Consider the following 26,423-nt stretch of genomic DNA (forward strand, 5'->3'; position numbering starts at 1 on the left):
GCAGCACCCTGGGTGTATCAGCAACTGAGAATTCACAGCTCAGAAAGCAGGAAACAGAAGGAGCGTACTGAAACTGGTTCAATATAGAAACCTCACAGCCTTACCTTCTGTGGCACATTTCCTCCAACACAGCCACTCCTCTTAGTCCTTCCAAAACAGTTCTACCAACTGGGATCCAAGCAGTTAAACATTTGAGTCTCTGTGAACCATTTCTTTCAAACCACCACACTCTTTTATTCAGTCCAGTCAGGTCATGGAATTGCTTTGCTATGTTTAGAACATGTTCTCCCACTTACATTAACTCAGCCTGAAAACTCGCTCAAAGATTTGCTTAGACCTTTGTTTCCATGCTGATTCTAAATCCCTCCAAGTTGACAAAAATAACTATCACATTAGACAAAGTCAAAGTTCATAGAATATAGGTGATAACAATTTTACCTTATTTCCCAGCTGTTTTAGTATTCATAGTAGTTTTCTGGAGCCATGCACTAAGACAGACAATATGAGGTTCTGGTATTGTTACTGACACCTTTATATCCAGGTAGTAGTTTTGTGAATGCAATCTCCAGACCAGGAGCAACAGCACACAGTGAATTTATTAGAAATGAAGATACTGAGTCGTACACAGTGGCTTAGTACCCAGGGACTTCTCTAATAAGCCTTTTGGGTATTTCACATACAGATAGCAATAATATAAGACAAAATACTGAGCCTGTTTAGTTTTGGACTTCTTAAAAACAGGCATATGCCAAAGTGGTCTTGAATTCCCCAACTCATTCTTCTTATTCAGCCCTGCAAGTTAGGGACTGTCATCACTCCGAACTCTACTTTCAAACTCTTCTTTTTTAAATATCAGGCTCTTATGAAAGTGTGACTCCTCATCACAAACTTTAGGTTAGAGGCCAGCAAGTCTGGTTAACAAGTACTCCAGTGATTCTTGTGCTTACAGCTATAATCAGTGTACTAAGGTTTGAAGATATTCTAAGCCTTCCTAATGCTGCAACCCTTTAATACAGTTCTGCATGTTTTGGTGACTTGGAACTATAAAATTATTTTCATTGCTACTTCATGATTGTAATTTTGCCTCTGTTAATGAATCATAATATAAATGCTCGTATTTTTTTGATGGCTTTAGGCGACCCTTGTGAAAGGGTCATTGATGCCCAAAAGGGTTGTGACTCATAGTTTGAAAACCGCTGTTTTAAGACTACTAGTATAAACATGGTTTCAGTCATTTGTTCTTTCATTTTCATACTCAAAAAATGATTCTCTGTCCTTCAGAAACTTAACCAGTTGCCTGTAGCACCTCAGTAAGGAGTGGTATCTGTATATCATCTACCCACCTATGCCAGAAATTTTGGCTGGTTTGATTTTGTGCAAGTAGCTACAGCTGCTAGAGTTCATGAGTAAGATAGCCATGTCATATTCCAGAAGAAAGCATTTCACAAAACTCCTTTTCCTCCAACTGACTCTTAGGTTCTTTCTGCCTTTTCTTCGATGATGTTCCAAGAGCTAGGAAAAGGAGTGTTGATCTAAGTATCTCATTTAGGGCTGAGCATTCAGTCTGCTATTATCAGCAGTTGAACCAATTGTGCGTCTTTCTATTGACTCCTATCTACTGCAAAAAGAGGCATCTCTGACCAAAGTTCAGAGCAGCCAAGGTCATAGGTATAAAAACAAAGAGTTAGATGGCTTTATGTTAGCAAGACCATTTGATAAAATAATAGAAGATATTACCCACGGTCTTTTGACTAAGATTATTGTATCAGGCATGAAATTTGCTCCTTTGAAGCAGGCTTCAAATCCAATTAGTAAACATTTAGTTACCTTCCATAGTAATGTCCCTGTTGCGCTAATGGGCACATCTTCTCTGATAGGTCAATATTCTGACATGCACGGTTTAGAGCTGGGTAAGCCCATGGGGTTTTGATGTGGTTTTCTATACTATTAAGAGAAGTCCCTATTTCTAATGATTAGTGGTCAATGTAGACCCATGGCTACCCAAAGTACTGATAGTAAATGGTGGATGATTGCTCAAACCTAAGTAAGATATTTATTGTCTCCTCTAAAGCTCAGGGGGAAATGCAGAAGAAGAAGTAATAAGAAAATAAAACAGCTGATAGGAAGAAAGGCTATGAAATGTCACATTTTTGGGCAAGACAAATTCATGGCACCTGTAGGCACCTGCACAGTCCACATATAAAGGAGACTGTCATCAGTCAAGCACAAATGGAGGAGGGACTCGGTGATCCCAGCCTCTCAATGCTGAAGTATTTGCTACTGATGGACTCAGAAAGAGGGGATATCATTGCATTCAACAGCTTTCAATGGGTAGTTCAAATCCACTAATGACACAGATGGCCTTGTTTAAGCTAGGTGGGTCACAAGATAAAATTGAATGTCATGAGCCTAGGAGAGACACTGGTGAGGGGCAGTGGGTGATAGTGATGGGCGAGGAGAGAATCAGAATATATTACAGTACAAGCATGAAATTGTCAACTAATAATATTAATATAAAGAAAAAAAATAAAACTGTAAAGTGACCATTTAATATTTAGATAAGTATGGACAGTCATACTTGTACTGAAAAATATGAAGAAAAATGAGCCTAGACAATCTTAATAGATTTTTTAAAAATATGTTGATATTTTAAAATTGAGATACATAATTATAAAAGTACCAATGATGGATGGGGTATCAGAATAGTAACTAGGTTGTTTATATTATTATTTATAGTCCAGTTGTTAATTTAGTTATGACATACTTACTGTGAATGGTTAGTGTCTTTATCCTATAAAATGCAAGAATTGAAGTAAACTTTCAGAATTCTCTTCTCTAACTTTAGGTTTTGGTAGCTTTACTACTATATATTTTTATATTTAAGTGTGTGTGTGTGTGTGTGTGTGTGTGTGTGTGTGCGTGTGCGTGTGCATGTGCGTGTGCATGTGTGTGCACACGAAGAACACATACATGGAAGTTGGGACAACTTGAGGAAATCTGTTCTTCTGTCAGGTGGGTTCTGAGAATTAATCTCAGGTTGTCAGGCTTAGTACATAGTTTTACTCACCAACTCTTCTTGCCAACCCTGTAGTCTATAGCTTATTGGTGTCAGTAAAAGCCTGATCATTAGCCTTAAACTGACTCTCATATTCTTAACAGTAGTTTTCAGCAAAACAGCTCAAACTTTTAATACATAGAAAATATAAGTAATTACCAAAATTTTTAATGGCTCATTTTCTTTCTAGGACACCTGAGTTCATCTTCTATATATCCTGCATGTAGTGCCCCTTATTTATTGGCAACTTCATGCTCAGATGAAAAAGTAAGATTTTGGCGATGCAGAGTAACAGACGGAGAATCAGCTACATCAAAGAATGGAAAACTAGATCTTGTGTATATTTGGGAAGAATGGCCATTACTCATTGAAGATGGACTTCAGAGCAATAGTAGTATAACTGTACCTGGTAGGCCTGTAGAAGTGAGCTGTGCACATACAAATCGTTTAGCAGTAGCTTATAAGCAGCCCACACCTAATAATAAATCTCAGGAATTTGTGATGCATGTAAGTATTTTTGAATGTGAGTCTACAGGAGGTTCATGTTGGATCCTTGAACAGACAATTCATTTAGATGAGTTAAGTACAGTATTGGATTCTGGCATTAGTATTGATAGCAATTTAGTGGCCTATAATAAACAAGAGACATATTTAGTCAGTAAAGAAAGTATTATATCAAACACAAAACACCTGGTTCATTTAGATTGGATGTCCAGAGAAGATGGTTCTCATATCTTAACTGTAGGAATTGGCTCAAAACTTTTTATGTATGGACCCCTGGCTGGCAAGGTACAAGAACAGACTGGTAAGGAGAACCAGGCCTTTCCTCTCTGGGAGAGTACTAAAATTGTACCTTTTTCTAAATTTGTACTATTACGAAGTGTGGACTTGGTTTCTTCTGTAGAAGGTGCCCCACCTTTTCCTGTTTCTTTATCATGGGTAAGGGATGGCATCCTTGTGGTGGGAATGGATTGTGAAATGCATGTGTATTCCCAGTGGCAACCATCTTATAAGCCGGAACCTGTTACAACAGATTCATACAATGGAAGCACACCGTCTATACCAAGTTTAATAAAACAAAGTAACTCATCAAGTTCTGGGCTACATCCTCCAAAGAAAACTCTGACTCGTTCTATGACCAGTCTTGCACAGAAAATCTGTGGAAAGAAAACTACATTTGACCCTTCAGTGGATATGGAAGATTCTGGTCTTTTTGAAGCAGCTCATGTACTTTCTCCAACTTTACCTCAGTACCATCCCTTGCAGCTTTTAGAACTCATGGATCTTGGCAAAGTCCGGAGAGCCAAGGCCATCTTGTCACATCTTGTTAAATGCATTGCTGGGGAAGTTGTGGCTCTGAATGAAACTGAATCCAGTCATGAGCGCCGCTTTCGGTCTCTCACCATCAGCGCTAGTGGAAGCACCACTAGAGACCCCCAGGCATTCAACAAGTCTGAAAATACAGATTACACAGAAATAGACTCTGTCCCTCCACTTCCTCTATATGCCTTGCTTGCAGCGGATGATGATAGCTATTACTCAGCTTTGGAGAAGTCCAGTAATGAAAATTCTTTAAGTAAATCAAAACAGTTACCAAAAGAAACTTATGATGAGCTTTTTCAGACTTCAGTTCTGATGTCTGATAACCACACGTTAGAGACAGATGAAGAAAATACACAGCCCAGAGTTATTGACCTTTCACAGTACAGTCCAACTTACTTTGGTCCTGAGCATGCTCAAGTTCTTTCTGGCCATTTACTTCATTCTAGTTTACCAGGCCTCACCCGCATGGAACAGATGTCCTTGATGGCCCTCGCAGATACAATTGCAAGTACAAGCACTGATATTGGAGAAAGCAGAGACAGAAGTCAAGGTAAAAGCAAATTCTGTACAAGAGGGAGAAAAAAATAAATGTATACTTATTTTTGTAGAAAATGATCTTACATAATTTTTAATAAAAATATTATGAGAGTCTTAAAAAATAGTGCAAAACTATCTTTCACAGCAATTTTAACTGTGATAAATATTGTTTAGTTTGTAAATTATAGTACTATGAGGAAGTACACATTCATACCAGTCATGATTAATGAGTTACTGTCTGCTCTGAAGATCCAACTGAATCCCTATGAATTTAGCAAAAGTACACATTTTTAAATAGCTAAAAGTATTTCTTTTTTCCCCCCCTTTAGTGGGAATAATCCACTGTAAAATAAATTACAGTATGATTCAGGTTTTCAAAAATTGACATTGTTGTATACTCCTACTTAGAAGAACAAATATAAACACAGCAAAATTAGATCTTTTCATCACTCAGCAATTTTTTAAATTTCCATCATATATCAAAGTTTGAAATTAGCAAGGTCATTAGTTTAAACCAAATATATTGGTTAATACAATTCACTATTGAACGAAGCTTCACAAGAAAATAAGGATTAAACTTGACACAAAGGTTTTAAATAAAAAAAAAAATTTATACTTTTGAGGGGATTGCTAGTAGATACTAGTTTTATGTAGTATGTTGTGGATATTTTAATATGTTTTTAATCATGTAAAAATCAGGACTTAATTACCATACTGTTAATATGAAATTTCCTTCAGTGTTATAGCTGATACTGGGTGCAGACATGATTTGAATGCTTATAGTAAACATTACTATAACATAGTTTGATGATTTGAATGGATATAGTAAACATTACTATAACAACGCAGGAAACTAATGTTTCCTTACAAATAAAGGATTCAGATCATAGGAGGTCACAGTATAAAGAATGTTAATAGACTTTAAATCACCTCATTCTTATCTTTATTTTTCCATTATTTAGTCATACTGTTTTCCCTCTAGTATAAATAATTATTTAGGAAAAAAATAGAAACTATTTTAGAGTAATAAGCTTTTTCCAATTTAAGAATGTTTTATTCCTGTATGTGGTATTGTGACATGGCAGGTTGTAAAATTCTTTAGTATTTTATGCTTATAAAATGGTTTTGTTTACAAATGCTTTGGGATTTTCTTTGAAAGCACAAATGAAAATAAACACTTTCCTCCTGTTATAGGTGGAGAAACTCTAGATGAGTGTGGATTAAAGTTTCTTTTAGCTGTTCGGCTTCATACTTTTCTTACAACTTCCCTTCCAGCCTACCGAGCTCAACTTCTTCACCAAGGTAACTCATACTCTATTAAAAGGAAATACCAGGAAAAAGAAAGAGGCTTGGTAGGACAAAAGGAGGGAAGTAAATGATAAGGTTTATCCATCCCCAAAGCTGGTAAAATTAGAATGTATTCCCTTCATAACTAACAGGAGAATTGTTACAGATACTATATTCTGGTACATATTGATTACAAGTAACAAATCTCACTTATCAGTACTCCGGAATTTGAAGAGTTAGTGCAGGGTTCCAGCAGTGCAGCTTGGGCTGTGCAGGTAAGCATTTACTCAGTGATGTGTCTCTCACTTTCTAGCAGGTCAGCATGGTCACTCAAATACTTATTTTTAAGTGCTTTTGTTACTGTGTTGTTGTTTCTTTGTGTTTGTTTGTTTTTGTTTTTTCAAGACAGTTTTTTGGTGTAGCCTTGGCTGTCCTGGACTCACTTTGTAGGCCAGGCTAACCTTGAACTCTTAGTGATCTGCCTGCTTCTGCCTCCCGATTGCTGGGATTACAGGTGTGTACCACTGTGTCCAGTTAATACTTATTTTTCGTAGTAAAAACATTTGAAATTTACTATTAATGAATATAAAATATGTGATTATGTTGTACACGATAGTAAATTTGCTATTCATTAGATCTCATAAACATTCCTCTTTGATCAGTATCTCCCCACTGCTCCACCCCCAGGTTTTGGTAAACATCTATCATTTGCTTGTATAAGTTCATTGTTAGAGAATCTATGTATAAGTAGAATATAAAGTATTTTTCTTTCTCTGCCTTTGCTTTAACATAATGTTCTCCAGGTTCATTCATGTTGTTGCAAGTAATAGAATTTGTTTTTAAGATACTAGGATTCCATTCCATTGGGAATATATACATTTTCTTTATTTACTCATTAATAGACATTTTAGTTGTGTTTTTAACAGAGCTATTCTGAATAATATTGCAGTGACCATTGGATCCATTTGTTTTTTTCAACATACTAATTTCAAGTCCTTTTAGTCTGTATCAAGAAGTAGGAATGCTGAACTATATGGCAGGTATTTTTTTTAAGTTTTATGAAGCAATACTATATAGTTTTCCATAATACCTGTGACAGTTTTTATTCTCACCAGTATTATATAGTGCTTCCTTTTTCTCCAAATGTTTGGAGAGAATAATTTTATCTTTATATAGTAATGGTTCTTCCAGATAATAGTGATTTTTTTATTGTAATTTTAATTTAAACTTTACTGGAGGTTTTGAAGTATTAGCTCATTTTCTGCATATTTACTGCTAATTCATATTTCTTATGATTAGTATCTTTGGATCATTTACTGACTTTTTTCATTTACTGTTGTTTTCCTCTTAATTGAAAATAGGTTTTTTTTTTCTCACATACTATATCCTGATTATAGTTTTCCCCTCCTACTACTCCTAGTTCCTTCCCAGTCCCCTCCCATCTGGATCTACTTCCTTTTTGTTTCTCAACAGGATTCTAAGGGATAATATAATATAAGATAAGATAAGATACAAGGTAAAAATTAACACATTGAAATAGGACAAAACAAATAGAAGAAAAACATCTAAGAAAAAGGACAAGAAGCAGATATAGACGCAGAGACTCACTTATTCATAAACTCAGAAACATCAAACTAGAAGCCATGTAGTAACCAAAGGGTCTGTGGGTAAAAATAAAATAAGTGAGAAAATAAAAATCTAAAAAGCTCTAACATGACATTATGGGACACAGAACCTCCAGAGATGTAATTGAACTCATTTCCTGTTGAACATCTACTGCTAGGTATACAGCCTACTGTTAGGAATAGTTTGTTTCCCCGTTGAGATTTCTTGGGAGGAAAATAAATTTTCGTTTGCAAGTAATTATCAATTGGAGCTGTATTCTGTGTTAGGGATTGGGGCATGTGTACACTTCCCCTTTGCCCATCTGGTGCATATTTATGTAGTCTTTGTATATGCTGCTGCAGTTTCTGTGAGTTCATTTGTGTGTTAGTCCTCTTGTTTTTTTATCCTCTACTCCCTCTGGCTTGTTCACTTTTTCTTCCTCCTCTTCAACAGGGTTTCCTGAGCCCTGAGGGGTTGATTAAGACAACTGTTTTAGAGCTGTGTTGTTCTAAGGTCCCAAATTCTGCATAATGTGTAGCTGTGGGTATTTGTGCTTCTTACTAGTTGCTGCTAGAGGAAGCTCTCTGATGATAACTGAGCAAGGCACAGATCTATAATGGAATGCCATTAGAAGCCATTTTATTGCTGCCTTCTTTTAGTAGAACATTAGTATTTGGTTTCACTCTAGGTTCCCATGCTATCTAGTCTCAGGTTCTTGACCACTCAATTAATGTCAGATGAGTTCCATTTCATGGAATAGGGCGTTAAGTCAAGTCAGATATTGGTTAGTTACTACACTAGCATATCTTGGAGGCAGGACATTCTTGTAGATCAGAGGGTTTGTAGCTGGTGTTTTCATTTCTTCTTTGGTAGCATGCAGAGTACCTTCCTGTACCAAAGATGCTAATACATAAGGGCAAAGACTTTAAGTAAAAACTAGCTCAGCCTCTCCATGTCCAATGATTCTATGGGGTCTGGCCAACAGTTTGTTGAGAGGAACCTGTAGTCTTGGCAATAGCATGGGTTTGGGGTGCTCCTTTGGCTAACAACCCAACTGGACGCTTAATTTCATGACAAGAGATACTGAGTTGGGGCTCTGTCTCCCCCATTATTTGGTAATTTAATTTAGATGACATTATTTCTTGCCATCTACTCTTTTTGAGTAATTTCTTCTTTTTCTTGTAGAGCTTTCTGATGTGTTGCTAAGTTATTAGTATGAGATCTCTTTATTTTTATTTTTATTTTTTTAGGTAGGAACTTAGTGCTGTGAACTTGCCTCTCAGAACCACCTTCATTGTGTCCTGTAAATTTGGGTATGTTGTGTATTCATTTTCACTCAATTCTAGAAAGTCTTTGATTTCTTTCTTAAGTTCTGTCTTGACGCATTTTTCACCAAGTTCATTTTTTGAGTTTGTAAGCTTTCTTTTGTTTCTGTTTTTAGTAACTATCTTTCACCCATGGTGGTCAGATAGGATGCAGGGTGTTATTTCAGTTTTCTTGTATCAGTTGAGACTTTGTTAGTGTCTGAGCATGTAGTGAATTTTGGAGACAGTTCCATGAGATGCTAGAAGAAAGTTTATTGTTTTGTGTTTGGGTGAAATGTTCCATAAATAAACCATTCAGTGTATAACATCAGTTAGCTCCAGCATTTCTGTTTGGCTTCATCTGGATGACGCAGTTGTTGGCAGGAGTGAGGTATTAAAGCCTCCCTCTATCAGTATGTGAAAGTCAGTATGTGATTTAAACTGTTACTAGTGCTTCTTTTATACTTTTAGGTATCTTATGGTTTGGTTCATAGATATTACAAGTTGCAGTGGTCTGGTAGATATTTTTTTCCTTTGGTGAGTATTGTATTGTCATTTCCTATCTCTTCTGATTAGTCTATTTTGTACATGGCTATACCAGCTTGCTTATGTCTATTTGCTTGGAATATCTTTTTCTATCCTTCCACCCTGAATTGATGTTTATCCTTGATGTTAAGATGTTTTTCTTGAATGCAGTAGAAGGGTGGCTATTACTACGTATCCATTCTGTTACTATGTGTGTTTTTACTGAGGGATTGATACCACTGATATTGAGAGATATCAATGTCCAATGTTTGTTGATTCCTATTATTTTGTTGTTGTTTTGTGTGTATTTGTGTGTGGTTCCTCCTCTCCCGCCCTTTTGATTTGCTGGCTGGGGATACACTATTTTTGTATTTTCTTGTGTTTGGTTAACTTCTTTAGATTGGAGTTTTCCTTCTAGTACCTTCTATAAGGATGGATTTCTAGATTAAGAATGCTTAAATATTGGATTTATCATGGAATGTCTTATTTTCTCCATATATTGTGATTGAAACTTTTCTGGATATAGTACTCTTCACTGGCATCTGTGGTCTCTTAGAGTCTGTCCAGTCCCTTCTGGCTTTTAGAGTCTCCATTGAGGAGTCAAGTTTAATTCTAATAGGTCAGCCTTTGATCTTTTTCCCTTGTAGCTTTTAATATTATTTGTTTTGTATGTTTAGTGTTTTGATTATTATACTCCCAAGGAATTTCTCTTTAATATAGTTGGTGTTCTCTATGTGATTTGTTCCTTGATAGAGATATCTTCTTCTCTAGGTTGGGGAAGTTTTCTATGATTTTGTTAAAAACTATTTTCTGTGTCTTGGATTTCTTCTCTTTACACACGTCCTATTAGTTTCATAACATATTTCCTGGATTTATTAATTTATTTATTTTTTAAGACTTAACATTTTCTTTGAGTGAGGTAGCCTCTTTTTTTTTTTTTTTTTGCATCTTCAGTGCCTGACATTTTCTGCTTCACCTCTTGTATTTTGTTGGTGATGTTTACCTCTGAGATAATGATCCAGTTTCCACTTCCAGGTCTTGAAGGGTTCACTTCGTTTACTCCCAGTGTGCATGTATGTGTGTTTTCATAGATTTTAAGAAATAGTTTTATTATCTTTCTCCATAAGGACCTTTATCATATTCGTAAAGGCTAGTTTAAGGTTTTTATTTTGTCCTTCAGCTGTGTTGTAGTTCTCATTGCCAACCATGGTAGGATTGCTGTGCTATTGTGGAGATATATTTTCTTGACCATTACTGGTTTTGTGCTGGATTCTATGCATCTGGGTTTGGGATAATTGAAATTCTAGGTGTTGATATTTCCTCTTGTCTTTGGTGGATACATGTTTTGTTTCTAGGTTTCTGCTGCCCTCTCTGCTTCTTGGGAGTGTATTGTGGCTCTGTGTTACCTGGTAGGGAATTCTTCTGGGATTCTAGTAGGTGTTGATACTGGAAGTTCTAGATAAAATATGTTTCTAGATATTGGGAGCTGGCACTTAGAAATGGAAGTGGGTTAGGAGGAGGCTAAGGAAATCCACGGGAGGGAGGAAAGCATTGGTATTCCACCAGAATTTGCTTAGTTCATTCAGAATCGGGCCAGAGAATAAGAAGAAGCCATAGTAGGTGGTCTGTCGGAGCTGGACATAGTATGGTGGGTTAGATTTGAGGAGAGAAGGGAGAGTGGAAATCTGAGGCTTGCCTACCTGGCCTACTAGCATCTCTGGCATGATTGTTTGGAGGATTTCTGGGAAATGCCTGCTGCAGTAAGGGGACTAGCATAAAAGGATGAGGGGGAAGATTTCAGAAGATCTGTGTGATCTCCTGGAGATGTGAGCTGAGAGGAGGCGGGGGGACACAGCTGGTAGTGTGCTACAGAGATAGAGGTGAGAGTATGAGTTGGATTTGGAGTTGAGGAGGGAGAGGTGAAGATCTAAAGTTAGGCTGCCAGTCCTTGGCAGGAGTGGCCTGTGTATTTCCAGGGAATGCCTGGACTTAGGGACTGGGGTAAAGTGGTGTGTGTGAGGAAGAAAGGTTATAGAGAAAGATGTGTGTTCCACAGGAGATGAGGGCAGAGAGTGAGAGGAGGCGAGAGCAGAATGTCTGCTACAGGTCTGGGGTGAGAGTGCGGGATTAGTTTTCAAAGAAAGCAGGGAGGGGTGAGGATCTGCAGTTACCCTAACTGCTTCTCTGTCCATATGTTCATTTACTGCTTTTTAATAATCAAGTTTCTATTTCTTGGTGCTGTTGAGTTCCTTCTATACTTTAGGGTTTGGTTTTTGTTGTTTGTTTTTTGGGGGGTTGTATGTGTGGTTTTTGTTAGTTTTTTGTTTTGCTTTTGTTTTTGAGACAGAGTCTCACCATATCCCTACCTCGACTGGGATTATGTAGACCAGGATGACTTTGAACTCAAAGGGATCCACTTGCCTTTGACTCCAGTGTGCTGGGATTAAAGTTGTGTACCACCAAGCCCTTCATAAGAATTTCTTATTAGATGTACAGATAGCAAGTTGTCTGTAAGTTGCTTCTATTCTTGGTTCCTTTTCATCCTTTGCTATCAGCGGCATTTTAGTTTTATGTCTCGTTGTTCTTTTTTTTTTTTTGTCTCTACGGAATCATATCTTTGTTGAAGTCATGGAGCTTTTTCTTCATATCTTCATATTTTCAAGTTTTACAGTTTTGGGCCCTTTGTTTTTAATGCTTTCTGTGAAGTTGAATAGCTAGCAGAGATTGTATGTTATCTTGGAGAGTTTGTATGTTTACTGTTTTGTATTGCTTTTTCCTCCTAATGACCTACTTTTCCTGTTTTCTATTCCTTGTTTCCATTGGAAACAAGTAGTCTTGGCTTCTTTTTATTTCTTCCTCTGATTTTCCCCCTTAATTCTCTTCTCTTTTTTTTTTTTCCATTCCCTTTCATTGCCCCCTTTCCCCTTTCTTGTCCTCCACTTCATTCCCTCCTCTTCATTTCTTTCACTTTTTTCTCCTCCTTTTCCTTCCTAGTTAAGCCCATATTTGATCTTACTTTCTTACTCTCTCAAGTGTTCGGACTATATGTATACTCCACTTTGCTGACTAGATTTATGTCAGCTTGACACAAACTATTGTCGTCAGAGAGGAGGAAACCTTGATTGAGAAAACGCTTACATAAGATAGGGCGGTAGGCCAGTCTCTAGAGCAGTAGTTTTCAACCTTCCTAATGCTGTGGCCCTTTAATACAGTTCCTCATGTTGTGGTGACCTCCAACATAAAATTGTTTTATTGCTACTTCATAACTGTAATTTTGGTACTGTTAGGAATCATAATGTAAATTATGCAGGATAGCTGATATGTGACCCACCCCCACCCAAAGGGGTCACAATTTAAAAGGTTTAGAATCACTGTCCTAATACATTTTCTTAATTAGTGATTGGTGGGAGAGGGCCTATCCCATGTAGATGGTGCAACCCTTGGCCTGGTGGTCCTGGGTTCTATAAGAAAGCAGCCTGAGAAAGCCATGTGAAGCAAGCCATTAAGTGACATCCCTTCCATGGCCTCTGCATCAGCTCCTGCCTCCAGGTTCCTGCCCTGTTTGGAGTTCCTGTTCTGGCTTCCTTCATTGATGGAAGTGTAAGCTAAATAAACCCTTTTTTCCCCAACTTGTTTTTTGGTGTTTCATCACAGCACTAGTAACCCTAAGACACACTATGATGTTCAACTCCTAATTTCTTTTCATTAGTGTTAGAATGTTCTATGTTCCTCTTTGTAGTTACTTCTAGTCTATAGTATTTTTACATTTATATTGAGTTTCTTGGAGACAACATATATTTGGGGCTTATTCTTTCTTTGCTATTCTTTGTTGTTGTTATTTTGAACAAGCTGTTTTTTTCTCCTCCACCACTAGGTATCTAACCGATGGCTTCTTGCACATAAAGGAAGCACTGTATCACTGAACTACATCCCAGCACGGCCCTGGTTTTTTGTTCACTGTAACAAACTGTTTTGAACTTACTATATTTGTACCTTTGGCTACTCAAAATGACTACAGCCATAGTTGGTTAATAAATACACTATTTATTACCCATTTCTGTTTTTCCCCTTGTTCATAAACACACACACACACACACACATACACACACAAATTTTTGTTTTGTTGTGTTTTATTTTTTGAGACAGGGTTTCTCTGTGTAGCTTTGGCTGTCCGAGACTCCCTTTGTAGCTCAGAGATCTGCCTGCTTCTGCCTCCTGAGTGCTGGGATTACAGGCATAAGCCACTGCACTCAGCTTGATATCATAGTTTTAAGAATTGAATGAATTAATCTAAGTAATATAGAATATAACCTGACCCATAACAATTATTATGCTGCTCATCATATTGATAGGATATTTTAATACTGATGTAGCATTTGTGTCAGTAATCTAATAATCATTACATGTATTAATGCTCAGCTTCTATTCTCTTTTTTACATACTACAAAGCGAGTCCAGGACAGCCAAGGCTATGCCGAGAAACCCTGTCTGGAAAAACAAAAACAAAGAACTGCGATATCATAGTGGTCTCACATTTTCTTTTTGTTCTTGTTTTACTTTGTTTTGTTTTTTAGATAGGGTTTCTCTGTGTACCTCTGTTGTCCTAGAACTCTGTAGACCAGGCTGACCTTGAACTCAGAGAGAGACTGCTTCTGCCTCCCTACTGCTGGAATCAAAGGTGTGTGTCCGACCGCTGAGTTTTTTTTTTATGATTTAAAATTTTTTATTTTTATGTGCATGGATGTTTTGCCTGCATGTATGTGTTAGGGTGTGCGATCTCCTGGATTTGTCCTTTTAGATAGTTGTGAGCTGCCATGTGGGTGCTGAGACTTAACCCTGAGTCCTCTGAAAGAGCAACCAGTGCCCTTAACCACTGAGCCATCTCTCCAGCCCTGTATCCACATTTTCTTAATGAAAATTTGAGCCATTGAAAAATGAAATAATTTTCCCAAGGTTATATATTTTATTTGGTAATAGAACTGGAATATAATGTTTGTGTTCTAATTTTGGAGTCTTTGAAGTGCTATGCTTAGTCTACTGAGTTATGCTTTTTATATGATTCCATAGAGTTATTTAATTCTATGAAATCAGAACATCTTAAAACAGTGTTCAAAGGGAAGGAGGAGCAGTACTGAAGAAGGAAGCATGCCAATATGTAACAGTGCTTCAAGTGTTTCTTATGTTCTCAGGAAGACTGTGAGTAATAGCCAGAGAGCAAAACGTTTCCCATAAATGTTTTGTATGTTTTTGAAGAATTAGATTTTAATTGTATGCATTGGAGTGGTATCATTGTTTGAGAATCAAGCATAAAAAGTAGCTGGGCACAGTGGCCTGTAATCTCAGCACTCAGGGAGGCAGAAGCAGATGGATCTTTGTGAGTTCGAGGCCGGCCTGATCTGCAGAGTGAGTACAGGACACCCAAGGCTGCACAGAGAAACCCTGTCTGCCCTCTCCCCCCTCCCCCCAAAGAAAATAATTCATGTTTCTAGGAGCATAATAATTATATGTAACTATTAGTCAGACTTTTCACTATCACAGTTTTAAGTAACCACTGAAAGAAGAAACCTATACATGTTTTCTTAAATCATAAATGAAGGATGCATGCTTAATGCAGATCATTCCCTAAAACTCTGTTCTTCACACTTTCACTTCTTATGCTGTTTCCAAGATTTTACTCTCCTACATATGTTATAATAAAAGGAGTCTGCAATGTTTAAGAATTTGTCATTTTACTCTGTATTTTAAGTAAGTGGTTTGTTGATATACATAATTCATTGACATACTAGCAGATTATTTGTAGCTAACTTATATAAATAATTAAAAACCTTAAGCAATTTATATGTTTTTGCACAAATGTCACACATTTCTGATAATTATATACTATTTGCGTTGCTTATAAGTGTTATTTTTGACATTTCTTTAGGCCTCTCTACTGGTCACTTTGCTTGGGCCTTTCACTCGGTAGCAGAAGAAGAACTGCTGAATATGTTGCCGGCCATGCAGAAACAGGATCCGACTTGGTCTGAACTGAGAGCAATGGGTGTGGGGTGGTGGGTTCGCAATGCTCGCATCTTGCGCAGATGCATAGAAAAAGTAAGTGTTTATTTGGGTATAAATATAAACCAGTATATTTTGAATATTTGTTTAATGACATCCTGTCTCATTGATACAGCATCATAATTTGTGTGTGTTAGGTCTTGGACCTAGTGCCTTATGAATGCTAAGCAAGCATTATACCAGGAAGCAGAGGGCCACAGCCCATCCTTCTTCTGACATTTTATATATTTAGTGGTCTCAGTACATTGCTCATACTGGCCTTGAATGTGCAAATCTTCTATCTAAAACTCTTGAGCTGTTGTGAGCCTCTGCTGCTAGGCCTAGTTACCCTCAACCTCAAATTAGCACATTTATTTACTAGCATATTTCTGAAGTGTTTGTTGAGAAAAATACAGTAGTTTAGGAGGGCTTCTAATGAAAGCTGTTATCGTTCTGTCACCTCTTCTGTGTATACTACTGTAAGTGCTTCTGTTACTGGTTATGTATATACACATGTAATTATATGGTTACTTAAATTTTAACATAGTAATAGCATGTACTATTTTTGTATGTAAGAGAAGTTACTTGTACACTCATAAGCTACTTCTGTAATAGATTGACTATTATTTTCCAATTATAGGTAGCTAAAGCAGCCTTTCATAGAAATAATGATCCTTTAGATGCTGCAATTTTTTACCTTGCAATGAAAAAAAAAGCTGTGATTTGGGGATTATATAGGTAAGTAAAAGACTGTTTCAAAGCTAAATCACTTTTCATTTAAAGTGAATGCATAAAGTAACGTATGACCTTATTGAGTGTGTTCTTGATAGGGAAAAAGATTACATGTGTTCCACAGTGGAAGAAACCAGATCACTTCAGCTTGTTTTTAGCCTTTATCAGTCTAAAAACACATTCCCCACTCTCCTTATTTACTTCTTCTACCAACAGTCAAGGAGGAAGGAGGTGGAGTAGAAAACAAATTTGTCAAGGTAAATTTGCATCAGCATTGATTAAAAAATAGTAGATTCTAGGGTAAGCACCTGTCTTCTGGTATTGAAGGACATGGATCAGGAAGCTCCTGAAACTGCTACTCTTTTGGGTGCTGTTCTCTCTTTCCTTCTCCCCTGTCAGCAGCATCTGGTCTGCATGATTACCATTGCTTTTTTTTTTTTTATGTTCTGTTTCAGAGTGGCAACCACTCGGGAAACTTTTGATATTTAAGATATAAATTTTCTAAAAATCTAGGTTTTTCAAGATATTTTCTATCAGAGCAGATTCCATTGATACTTGTTTTGATTGCCAAAGTCATTTCTACATAAGTAGAACAAAGTTATTGATGAAATTTTTAATTTTAAGCTGACATAAATGTTACTATGTAAATTTATCTTTATATAGCCACATGTGGTGGTGCACACCTTTAATCCCAGCATTTAGGGAGGCAGAGGCAGGAGTATTGCTGTGAGTTTGAGGCCAGCCTGGTCTAGAAAGCAAGTCCAAGACAACCAAGGCTACACAGAGAACCAAAAAACAAAACAAAACAAAGAATCTCCATATAAGTATTTGAATGCTGCTTTTGAAGTTCACCTTGTAGTTTGAAAGAGAACTTTTTAAAAACTTGTGAGGTTTACATATAAAAGTAAATAAATACCTGGTGTTATTCTGGGAAACATGCAAATGTTTAGTAATTTATGAGCTGGCAAATGTTTTGTTTTGTTTTTACTGTTAGAACTTTTATTGTAACTGGATCTTGCTGTGTAGTGCAGACTACCTTCAATTTTGCTATCCTTGAAAGTCCTAAGTTTGAAGTCCTAACTGTAAATGCTGATTTAAAAGTTGTACTTTAAATTTAATGTTTGTTCCTTTATAGATCTCAAAAAGACACCAAAATGACACAGTTTTTTGGGCACAATTTTGAGGAAGAGCGGTGGCGTAAAGCAGCTTTGAAAAATGCCTTTTCTTTATTAGGCAAGCAAAGGTTTGAACATTCTGCAGCATTTTTTCTTCTAGGTGGTTGCCTCAGAGATGCAATTGAGGTAATTAATATAACTTATTTTTTTAATTACTGTTATTGTTTCCTTAAGGAATTCATCTAAATTTCAATTTTTAAATTTTAACTATAGTAGAAATAATATAAAGCTGTGTATCTAAAGTAACTGATAATATTTCACAGTAGCCTTTTCATTTTTACCACTTAGCTGGAGTGATATTTTTACAGAACTGGGATAAAGCAGGTTTTGTAAAATGAGTAATTCCTATAACTGCACATTTGAAGTATATCTGGCTCTTTTATGTGATGGACTTGAGGAAAAATAGCTTTATAATTTGAAAACTTAGTCTGATCAGGTGAGTTGAAAAGAGTTGAGATTTAAAAAGAATAAAATAAGATTGGTTTACTTGACACTGGATAGAATTATCCATATCCTCAGGTCAAATTATTTTGTGAATACATACTTGGTAATAACAAATAGATTTGTAGAAGATATCAGTGCTAATTTACTAAAATAGGCATATGTGTGCCATTACTGCATTTATTGCTTGGTACATTTAAAGATTAATAAATCCTTATACATTGTATAGTAAATAAGTTGAGTTTCTCTTAAAAGCTGACATTGTTTATTTAAAAACAATATTTTTTTAAGGTATGTCTTGAGAAACTGAATGACATTCAGTTGGCTCTTGTAATTGCAAGACTTTTTGAGTCTGAATTTGATAAATCTGCAACATACAAATCTATTTTACGCAAAAAAGTTTTGGGAATTGGTTCTCCAGCCAACGAGCTCAGTTCATCAAACATAAATGCACATCATGACCCCTTTCTTCGAAGTATGGCTCATTGGATTTTAGAAGATTACAGTGCTGCTCTGGAAACATTAATAAGGCAACCATCTATAGAGGATGAAGGTAAGCTGTGCTTCCAGGATTTTAATAAAAATGTTGTTACTGTTTTCTTAGTATGTAGTCCACTGTCTGGTCAAATATAATACAAAATACTTAATTTTTGGTCTTTGTGACTAAATGGGGTTTTGTTATTTCAGAAATATAAACTATTTAAAACAAAGAACTTTTAGATTTTCTGTTTTTAAGAAATGTTTTGAACAACAGTATTACTAACAGCTGATTTTAAATACTTTGGAGAAATGGTACTATAAAAAGTCAATTTTAAATATCAGGTTGAGTTGTTATACTTGTTAATCAATTTTATAATTCTTTCAAGAAGAACATATTCAGCGTAAGGGATGTGATTAGAAAACCTTAAACTAACCAAATGCTTGACTGTTGGAAGTTCATGGGGTCAGTAGTGTAGAGATTATTTTAAATATACCCTTTAGAATTCTACTCCTGGATCATTTTTTTTTTTCTTTTGCGAAACAATTCTATAGCCAACTATAACGTGAAATCCATTCTCTCAATTAATATAAAAAATGATGGGGTTAACTTTTCCAGTATCTTTTTATAGACAGTATTGAACTATATTTGGTATTGGTATAGCTTACTATTTGGAACAGTAAGTAGAGTGGCTTCTCGTTCATATTGGAATATGTGTCACTACTTACGTAGCTTGTGTATTTAATTAAGAAGTATGTTTCTAAACTCAGAAAATAGCCATAAGACTCAAATTTTCAATTCTTTTTAGCCATCTGAGGTAAAGATTTTCATTCTGCCTTTTTCATAATCAAGAGAATACATCACTTTATTAAACTTAGATGTCTTGTTTAAAAATGTGTTAACATATACTTATGTGTGTGATATTAATGCAACATCACATACTTCTAAAACATTTAAATCAGAGTTCTTCTGAAAGAAAAGTGACAGTAGTGGCTTAGATGATAGTACCACTATGATACCATGGACAGGCGATGCATTTGGATATAGGATAATATTAGTTTGACTACACAGAACTAAATTTGATATGGAATATGAGGGAATTGGAAAATAAGGATATGGGCCGGAGAGATGGCTCAGAGCTTAAGAGCACTGTCTGCTCTTTCAAAGGTCCCGAGTCCAATTCGTAGCAGCCACATGGTGCCTCACAACCATCTGTAATGAGATCTGATGCCTTCTTGTGGCAGGCAGGCCCACGTGCAGGCAGAATACTGTATAAATAATAAATCTTTTTTAAAAAATAGAAATTAAGGGTAGCTCCTGGGTTTTTAGCTTGTCTAATAATGAATGATTTCATAGAGTGTTGATTAGATCAGGAAGTCTTCTCTAGTTAGATGATCTTTCGGCAAAACACGGGTTGAAATAAGCAAGTTGTCAACCAAAAGAGGTAGGTAGATAAAGGGTGGTGTGCACCAAGAGCACACCAGATAAAAAGCCCCAAGGCCAAACATGTCTGTATGTAAGTAGAAATGTAGAATGTGGAGTTTAAAATCATGGAGCTCTTATGAGTTTAACTCTGGAGCTGTGGACAGAAACATAGCATTTGTGGTCAGAAAAGATGAAGACTAGACAAGCTGATTCAAGAGGTTTAGCCACGGAAGTAAGAAAACAGCTAAGAATTCCATCTGAAGACTTTCTTTCAGTTGGAAAGCAGTATGGTCTTTGATTGCCTGTGGTATTAAAACATATTTGTAAAATATGTTCTTGTCTGTTCAGTGATATGGGTTATTGTAGTCTATTATAATTTTTCCAGAAACCGGTCAAGTTTCCTCCAACAGAAGGGATTCATAATTACAAATTTTCAGTTCATGTTTTGAGCTTTTCTTGATTCATAAAATGAATTTACTTTCAGATCAAGTCATGATGTCAGCCTGTAATCCCATAGTTTTTAATTTCTACAATTACTTAAGAACACATCCTCTTTTGCTAAGACGTCATTTTGGATCATCTGATACATTTCCAACTCACATGGCTTTAACAGGAAAAAGTGGACTGGCAGGAACAATTAATCTAACTGAAAGAAGATTATTTTTTACTACTGCTAGTGCTCACCTAAAAGCTGGCTGCCCAATGTTGGCTTTGGAAGTATTGTCAAAGATGCCTAAAGTCATCAAGAAAACAAAACTCTTTTGTGGAACATCTAGTTTTTTTACTAGTAAAGATTCTTCTCCACTAAAATTGGACACAAGAGAAGATAAGTCGTCTGCTATTGACTGGTCACAGTCACTGATAAATGGCTTTGAATCTTCTTCAGAGGGTTCCTCAGAGAGGCAGTCAAACTCTACCTTTTCTTTTGATTGGAGCCAACCAAGTATGGTGTTTCAGGATGACTCTTTGGAGTTGAAATGGGATAGTGATAATGATGAAGAAAATGAAGACCTCCCTATTTCAATGAAAGAAATAAAGCCTTTGCAGAGAAAAACAGATAAAATATTAGATGAATTAAGTAGTTTCACAGATTCTTTGAGCATACTGAGTGAAAGTGATATTTTAAATCCATCAGAAGATATAATTGCTGTTCAGCTAAAATTTAGAGCATGTTTAAAGATTCTCACAGGGGAACTTCGTACTTTATCTACTGGCTATGAAATAGATGGTGGGAAATTACGATACCAACTTTACCACTGGCTTGAAAAAGAGGTAGTAGCTCTTCAGAGGACCTGTGACTTTTGCTCAGATGCAGAACAACTGCAGTCCACATATTGCCAAAGTGCAGATGAATCTGGATTAAGTGAGGATGCTAATGGTTTGCATCACCAAACAAAAGTAAAACAGCTGAGAGAAAGTTTCCAGGAAAAAAGACAGTGGCTCTTGAAATATCAGTCACTCTTAAGAATGTTTCTTAGTTACTGCGTACTTCATGGCTCTCATGGTGGGGGTCTTGCATCGGTGAGAATGGAATTAATTTTACTTTTACAAGAATCTCAGCAGGTATGTAACATTTTTGCTTTGTTTTGAGTCAAGGTCTCATCATGTAATTCTAGCCAGTCTGTAACTCCCTATGTAGACTAGATTAACCTTGACCTCACAGATACCCTCTTGCCTCTGCCTCTACCTCCCAAGTGCTGGCATTAAAGGCATGTGCACTCATTCTGGCAGGAATGTAACTTTAGTTATTCAAACATAGACTATGTGGAGGAAAGGAAAGGAGAGCAAGTAATATAATTAAATCAAAGTTTTTAAAGCTTTATTTAATTAAAGAAAAAGATAATCTATGTCTGAAGTAGCTTTTGGTGTTGTGTTTTGGGTTTTAAATATTAAAAGTTGATTTTCATTTTTGCAGTTACTTTAAAGAAGGAATCTGTGCGTAGTCACATTAGGAGTTGGTAGAGCTATGTACATCACAGTTGCAGAACAGCTCTTGTAAGGTGTTATGACTTGTTTAATGTGTATGAACACAATCTTATGAATCCCTTCTGAGCTACACATTATTGAGAGTTAAGGGTATTATCATTCTAGATTCAGTTGTAGAAACATGCACCTCAGATCATAACAATTGAAGGAACATATACTCTTGAGTACTTTTAATTTTTATTTTTGGAGTTTTTTAAAAGATCCTCTGAATTACTTAAGGAGCAGATTATAAATTAAACAATTTAATCTTTTTCTCTTTATTTTTAAGGAAACAGCAGAACCAATATTTTCTAACCCTTTGTCAGAACAAACTTCAGTGCCTCTTCTCTTTGCTTGTACAGCGAGTGCCAAAACAGTAGTTGCCAATCCGTTATTGCACCTTAGTAATTTAACACATGATATTCTACATGCCATAATAAATTTTGATTCACCACCTCACCCTGATAGCCAAAGCAATAAAGTAAGTATGCCTTATTTCAAGCTTTGTTTTTGTTATCAACATATATTATTTAAATAAAATTGTGGGTTTTATTTTAACATTTTCACATACATATAAAGTGTTCGATTTCATTTTTTCAGTGCACCCTCTGTTAGATCCCGCCTCTCTTTATGTAGTGATTCCTTCTCCTTTATGGCTCCTTTCCCCAAGGAGGCCTACTTTCACCCTCAAGTACTTGCTTTTTTGAATCTGTTATATTTTGACTCTTATGAATATTTTCAGTTTGGTTTTAAGCTTTCAATTTACCTACACAGAGTGATAAAATGAAAATATAAATGTTAAGCCTTTCTTACTAAACAAGTTGAAACACCAGACTTGACATAGTATTTATTGTACTAACAATTAATAATTTTAGGAATTTTAGCTATAGGCCAGACTTATTGTGTTAGTTATATCTTATAGGTTTGAATTTTTTTTTTTCAGTTCAGCATATCAATTTAGTTTATATAAACACCTGGGCAGCAGGTGTTAAAGGCTGGTTAAAGGCAGTTACTACCAAACCTGAAAACCTGCATTGGATGCTTTGCATCCACTTGGTAGAAGAAGAGATGAGAACAAATTACTGTAAGTTGTCTACTGGCTTCTGTATTCACATTAAGATACAACACATAAATAAACATAAATAAATGCAATTAAAAATCACATACATATAAAAATAAATGAAAGCAATAGGCATACATGTATACATACCAGTGATTCCTTAAGCTTTTTTATTTAATTAAAAAATGTGTGTATATATATCGGTGCACACATGCCACTGGGGTTGGAAGACATCTTCAGGAGTCAGTTTTCTCCTTCTACTATGTGAATTCCGGAGATCCAAGTCGTGCCATCAGGTTTGGTCACAGCTGCAAGACCCTTCTGGAGATCCAAGCAGCTGCAAGACCCATCGAGCCATCTTGCTGGCCATTCTTAAGTTTATAAAGGATAGAATTGCTTTCCGTGTATTGGACACTATATTTTTTAAAGGATAGAAGTGTAATATTTTGATGTAAAAGTGCTAACAGTTAAGTAAAGTATTCTCTTGTTAATCTTAAACTACAAGTTTTAAAAATAATGTGAAGTATCTTGTTTCCTGTCCTATCTCAAGGATGGCAGAATAATCTGCTAAAAGTTTGAATTCCTAAGTTCATTCCAAATTTATTGAATCATCTGTGAGAGAGACTCAGGAATAAGTTTGTTTCTAAGAAGTTTGGAACTTCTTCACAATATCCTAATTGTAGTATAGATAATTTAATTAACAAACCATCTTCCTGCCAGGCGTGGTGGTGCACGCCTTTAATCCCAGCACTCGGGAGGCAGAGGCAGGTGGATTGCTGTGAGTTCGAGGCCGGCCTGATCTACAAAGCAAGTCCAAGACAGCCAAGGCTACACAGAGAAACCCTGTCTGGGGAAAAAAAAAGGGGGGGGGGGGGACCCATCTTCCTATCATCTCACTGTACTTTTATCTCCTGTTGATACCGTATTTCATCTTTCCTCTCTTGAGAGCCCTTTAGTGACTCAATTTGATTGACAGTTTTGGTATATCCCTTGGAAATATTTTCCATCATAGCCTATAAAGATTCTTGCTTTCTACCAGTTTGATTTTCTGCTCTCTTGGTAGTAGATTCTCCTTCCTCAGTTTTACTCTCTTATATATACTTAATTCTTACTAATTTGTTTTTTTCCACTTCCATAGCACAAATCCCTAAAGTATGTACTATATATACTTTGAAAATTAATTTCCTGAAAAGTATGCTCGTTTTCAACAAACTGCATTCTGTGTTTAATTCTATTGCCTTAGTACACTAGATATCTATTGTTTAAAATATATTTGTGTATATGTGTGTGGCGTGCACATGTGAATGCTACAATTCACATGTGGAGACTAGAGGACAGCTCTTAGAAATCACTTCTGTTTGTTTGTTTGTTTGTTTGTGCCAAGTTGGCTAGTCTCTGAAGTCATTTATTTATTCTTGATCTCCTGGTGGGTAACTAGATTCTATGTGATTTAGGACAGCCTTGTTTATTTTTATGTAGTTGACAGATTTGAGATGAGACATATCTCATTCTCCAGCAGGCCAGCCAAGTGTGTTACACGGGTCTCTGCAGAGAAGCAGGACTAATAGGATGTATGAAGAGTACCATGGAGTAGGAAAGGAGGCAGAGGGGAAGAAATTTGTTTATAAATAATTGGCATGTGTGACTGTCTTAGTTACTGTTCTGTGGCTGTGAAGAGATAATCTGACCAAAGCATCTTATATAAAAAAAAAAAAAAAAGCCATTATATTGGATGCTTGCTTAACCTTTCAAAAGATTAGCCCATGATCTTTATGATAAGAAGTATGGTGGCAGGCAGGTATGAAACGTAAAAGCCCACCCCAATGATAAACCTCCAACAAGGCCGTAGCTCCTAATCCTTCTCATTTAAACCACCACAGTGACTGGGAAGGCCTAGCTGCTCAATGATTACTACACAGTAAGCTGATGAATAGAAGAACTGACTTTCAGTTCCAGTCCAGGTTCAAAGCTTAGGAAGTAAGTTATTCTAAAAGTAAATGTCTTGACATCCAAGAAGAGCTTATGTTTCAGGTGGATTTTGAAGATGGGGAAGAGAGAGTAATGACAAAAAAACAAGTGTTACACTCTAACCGTTGATTGACAAATGAGAGGTCAAACTGTTTTAATCAGACTACTGATTTCAGATAATTTTGTATTCTGGAAATATCCGCAGAGACTCACTCAGAGTAATGTTTATCCAAGTGTTTGTATACTTCATAGCCTAGTAACATTTTGTTTCTCTTTTTTACACAAAAGTTACAGAGGCTTAAGAGCAACAAGAGTACATTTTGCCAGGTCTTTCGAGGTGTAAGCTCAAAGCTCACACATTACTTCTCTTTTGTTCATTGGTCAGAGAAGTCACAAGGCCAGTGAATGGAAAAATAGATGCTAACTCTCTATTGGAGTGAAGCTACAAGTTATTGTTATCTGCCATCTTCAGTTTATGATATTTTTAACCGCAGGTACCAAAGAAGCAATTAGACTTTTATCTATCAATATCCATTTTTATCTCCATTGAAGACTAATGCTTCATAATCAGATAATCTTTTATATGCTAATCTTCTTTTTTCTGCCTTAGTCTTCTTCAGTCTTGTTTCTATTATTACAGCTCCTGTCATCTCAGGGTAAAATCCTGTCTTCCTTAAAACAAATATTTGACTTTACTGCCATTCTTTTCTATTTTCTAAAGTTTCTCTCTCTGATGACTATAATACATGTCAGCATTTTCTTTGGTGACCTGTAGGTAAGTGATTTGTCATTTATTAATATTGTATATTCATATTTTGCTTACTCATGTTTTATTTAAGGAAAAGCAGGCTCAGTTTTGAAGGGTATACTTTTAATACATGGTTTATATTGTTCTGAGCACACACTTCTCCTTTGTGCTCTGAAAAGAGAGAGTTGGATGTGTGTTTTGTAACTTCTGCCAAAGAACTATATTTTCTTTAACATTTCTATAGAATCACTTCTGTACATAGAAACTGTGTTCGTAAGTGGGGGAGGGGAAAAGAGGCATATCACAGAGGCAAATTATACATTTTTTATGTAAAGTAATTGTGTGTGTGTGTGCTTTTTTCCAGGTATATGTAATGCACACTTTAGCAGCCTCACTCTCTGCTTGTATTTATCAGTGCCTTTGTGGTAGTCATAACTACAGGTAAATACCTTCTTGTGAAATTGAAGATCACTTACCGTAAACAGTAAGGTTTCCTATTTGTACATTATTAATTCAAAACTGCACATAACACTGCTTTTAGTAAATGCATAAAGCATATGACTGAGATGTTAAATACTTTTTTTTTTGTTTTTGAAAATTCACGCCGTACCTTTATGATAAAGGAATCTGAAGCCAACCCTGCTAATGTAATTTACTTAGGTGCCTATAATTGATCACTGTCATCATTCTAGATACTGTGATAGATTCTGAGAATTTTATTTACATTTTATTTATTTATTTGGGTTTCTTTTTTTTTTT

General features: G+C 36.0%; 1 protein-coding gene across 2 annotated transcripts in view; it reads left to right on the top strand.

Annotated features, from left to right (window-relative positions):
• Dmxl1 (Dmx like 1) overlaps positions 1-26,423 on the top strand; it is a 132,013-nt gene that overhangs the window by 48,680 nt on the left and 56,910 nt on the right. For both annotated transcript variants that reach the window (XM_051163099.1, XM_051163100.1), the window contains exons 18-26: positions 3,246-4,928; positions 6,110-6,217; positions 15,560-15,729; positions 16,313-16,410; positions 17,540-17,705; positions 18,312-18,573; positions 20,408-21,486; positions 22,178-22,369; positions 26,029-26,105. In XM_051163099.1, coding sequence (XP_051019056.1) covers positions 3,246-4,928; positions 6,110-6,217; positions 15,560-15,729; positions 16,313-16,410; positions 17,540-17,705; positions 18,312-18,573; positions 20,408-21,486; positions 22,178-22,369; positions 26,029-26,105 — 3,835 coding nt within the window. The remainder of the gene's footprint in view (positions 1-3,245; positions 4,929-6,109; positions 6,218-15,559; positions 15,730-16,312; positions 16,411-17,539; positions 17,706-18,311; positions 18,574-20,407; positions 21,487-22,177; positions 22,370-26,028; positions 26,106-26,423) is intronic.

Source organism: Acomys russatus, chromosome 20 (assembly GCF_903995435.1).
Source record: "Acomys russatus chromosome 20, mAcoRus1.1, whole genome shotgun sequence".
In the NCBI taxonomy this organism is placed as follows: domain Eukaryota; kingdom Metazoa; phylum Chordata; class Mammalia; order Rodentia; family Muridae; genus Acomys; species Acomys russatus.